The sequence below is a fragment of the Jaculus jaculus genome, chromosome 9 (assembly GCF_020740685.1).
Source record: "Jaculus jaculus isolate mJacJac1 chromosome 9, mJacJac1.mat.Y.cur, whole genome shotgun sequence".
Lineage (NCBI taxonomy): Eukaryota > Metazoa > Chordata > Mammalia > Rodentia > Dipodidae > Jaculus > Jaculus jaculus.
This window is the reverse complement of record NC_059110.1, coordinates 138,324,734-138,327,706: the sequence shown is the minus strand read 5'-3', so window position 1 is coordinate 138,327,706 and position 2,973 is coordinate 138,324,734. Positions and strand designations below refer to the sequence as shown.

General features: G+C 49.7%; 1 protein-coding gene across 1 annotated transcript; it reads left to right on the top strand.

Annotated features, from left to right (window-relative positions):
* Window positions 1-311: 311 nt before the first annotated feature.
* On the top strand, window positions 312-1,304 carry LOC101607339 (testis-expressed protein 19.2). The gene has a single exon (XM_004655628.1). It carries the CDS (start codon window positions 312-314, stop codon window positions 1,302-1,304), a length of 993 nt encoding a protein of 330 aa, XP_004655685.1.
* The last annotated feature ends 1,669 nt before the right edge of the window (window positions 1,305-2,973 follow it).

Below are 2,973 nucleotides of genomic sequence, written 5' to 3'. Positions count from 1 at the left end.
GCAGAGAGAGGAAAAAAAGAATTACTTCTTCAGTACCTCTAGTCATTGCAATCAAAGTCTACATACAAGCACCACTTTGTGCATCTGGTTCTACATGGGTGCTGGGAATCAAACCACAGTGCTTAGGCTTTGTGGGCAAGCACCTTAACTACTGAACCATCTTCTCCATCTCCTCATGTAACTTTATCCTTGTTCCTAACCTCTTCCCCATTGCCCTGCCCCCTCCATCTCACTGTTCCAAGATCAAGTGGACTAGAACTCCTGAGACCCACAGGTCTAACCTGGCTCTCCTTTTCCACAGGAGACAGGTCATGTGTCCTCCAGTCAGTGTGCGCTATGGGAAGGATGGCGTGTCCTACCTCTATGAGTCCTGGCTGTACCAGCTTCTCTATGGAGACCAGATGAGGTTATGCTTTTCTTGTTTCAAGGCGGCCTACCTAGTCAGTAAAGAAACAATGGGACTGGAAGACTGGCAAGAGGAAGAGTGGGAACCCGAGTCCATGGAGCTCCCTGAGGAAGGACCTCAGGGGGCAGAGTGGCCAGTTCTGAGCCCTAGCTGGTGGCAGGACCTTGGGCACCCAGAGCAGTCGGGCTTAGAAAATACAGGCCCTGAGCCTATAGCACTAGCCTCTGCGCAGTCAGATGGCTTGGCAGTGAGCATTCAGCCTGTGCCCACTGAGCTAGGGCCTCATGATGCTGTGCCCCTGGACCTGGGCCCCGAAGATGCTGACCCTAAGCAGACCTTACCCTGGAAACGGGATGGGCTTTCTTCTTGCCCTCACTGGGATGTTCCTGGTCTCTACTGGTTGGACAATTTCAAGGCGAGCCCACCTGCATCTCTGCCCATATTGTTGGCACTGAGCCCTACCTTGCCTGTGGATATTGTGGAGGCTGACACCTGGCTGATGGACTTGAAGTTCGTCTGTGTGCTGGACCAGTTGGGAGACTTGTGCTACATCACTCCCTTGTGTACATCATGGGTGGTGAGGACCCCACTGCAGAGATGGGAGATGCTGATCAGGCCGATTTCTGGCGAGGTGATACTGGCAAGGCTCCAAGACCCACTTGAGCAGCAGGATCTACATCGCTGGAGGCTGAGTGTCCTGGACATCACAGAGCTGGGGGTGGAGCTGGTGACTATAGACAATGCCCTGCAGAAAGGAGGCTTCGCTGTGCACTCTTACTCACCCTGGCGCAGTGGGACCCCTGAAGTCTGGAGCAGTGGGCCCAGGGGCCCGGGAGAGAGACGACATGTTTTGGACCTCATACCCTTTCCAGAGCAGTCCATCAGTCCCCACAACTAAGGAACTGCCCAAGCACCCACCACTGTGCTTACTGCCCCAGGTCCCCAAGTATTGAGAAGGGACAGTGGCTGCCTGTTTTCATCACAGGGAAACAGATGGCCCTATATGGAGGCTGTCCCAGGAGGGTGTGGGGCACTGTAAGGGCTGACAAAGGGAGCTCAAAGGGAAGCCTGGAACATAGAGTTTCATTAGGAGGATCTGAGTTTTTAGTCATCTTGGGATGATTGGTAAGAGGGTTGGAAGGTGAACCTGAGCTAGACGTGGTGGGGGATGCAGTTCTTGATGTGGGGAGCAGCTCATAGACTTGCACCAACTCTCCCCTGTGTGGGGATGTTGGCTATGACACACACCTAGGCACATGGGATTTCTCTTACAGTGTTTTGCATTTAGGTTTTAAGGTGATAGGAGACTGCCTCAAGTTTGGTTTAAGATGTTGATCATTTTTCGTGTTTTTTCATTTTCCATCCCTGTGTATGTTGCTTCTGATTTAATAAAGTTTTTAGCATTTGAATTCATTGCTGTGCAGATTCTTCCTCATGTCCCCATGTGTGTGTCTCATCTAAGTAACCAGCTTATGGTCTTGAAATCCCATAGAGCTGAAACAGGGGACACATTGATCTGGCCTGTTTCTGCATCATATTGGGAGTTTGTTTCTTACGTGTTTTTCAGTCATATTCTGCATAAGCCATGGGTGCATAAGGCCTTAAAATAAGGACTATCCCACTGGTGGACAGTAGTATGTAATCAGACTGACTAAAATGAACATGTGCCCTAAAGTCCCAAATCTGTAGGCCTGTTGCAGTCCGGTTCGCATTGCTGGTAGAAATCACCCAACCAAGAGCAGCTTCTGGAAAAAAGAGATTTATTTTGGCTTACAGGCTCGAGGGGAAGCTCCACGATGGCAGGGAAAAATGATGGCATGAGCAGAGAGTGAACACCACCCCCTGGCCCACATAAGGTGGACAATAGCAACAGGAGAGTGTGCCAAACACTGGCAAGGGGAAACTGGCTGTAACACCCACAAGCCCAACCCCAACAATACACATTTCCAATTTTCATCAGAACAGGACACTCCTTGAGCACTCGGGCCCCTTCGAAAGAGTCTACATTCTTCCTGTTGTCTCAGTGCAGGTCAGCTAGCCCTGTCTCAAAGGTTGTAATCTCTCAATTGCAGGTGAATGAGCAACAGTTTACCCAAAGATTTTTCTTTCTGTATCATATCCCTCGGCTCACACCAGTCCATTTCTATGCTAAGCAACCCTGCACAACTTCTCAGGACATGGCCATAAAGCAAGCTTCTCAGACAAACTGCTAGCCCAGTCCAAGCAATGCTCTTTCTCACCCTCATAAGCCAAACCTCACAGTCCATACTTCTTACTGCATTCAGGTCTTTCAACTCTGACAAGAATAGTCCATCAAGCTGTACTTAACAAACTACAAGGCGTCTCTTAGGCCAAGGTTTTAAATCCTTCCACATTCCTCTTGAAAATCAGCTCCAAAAGGCCAAAGCCACACGGATGTCTAACAGCAATCCCACTCCTTGGTACCACTTTACTGTTGCAGTCCAGTTGTCATTGCTGGTAGAAATCACCCAACTAAGAGCAGCTTGTTGGGAAAAGAGATTTATTTTGGCATACAGGCTTGAGGGGAAGCTCCATAACAGCAGGGG

What these genes read in the sequence shown, in the direction of transcription:
- LOC101607339 (XM_004655628.1), top strand. Translation starts at nt 312, where the DNA reads ATGTGTCCTCCAGTCAGTGTGCGCTATGGGAAGGATGGCGTGTCCTAC.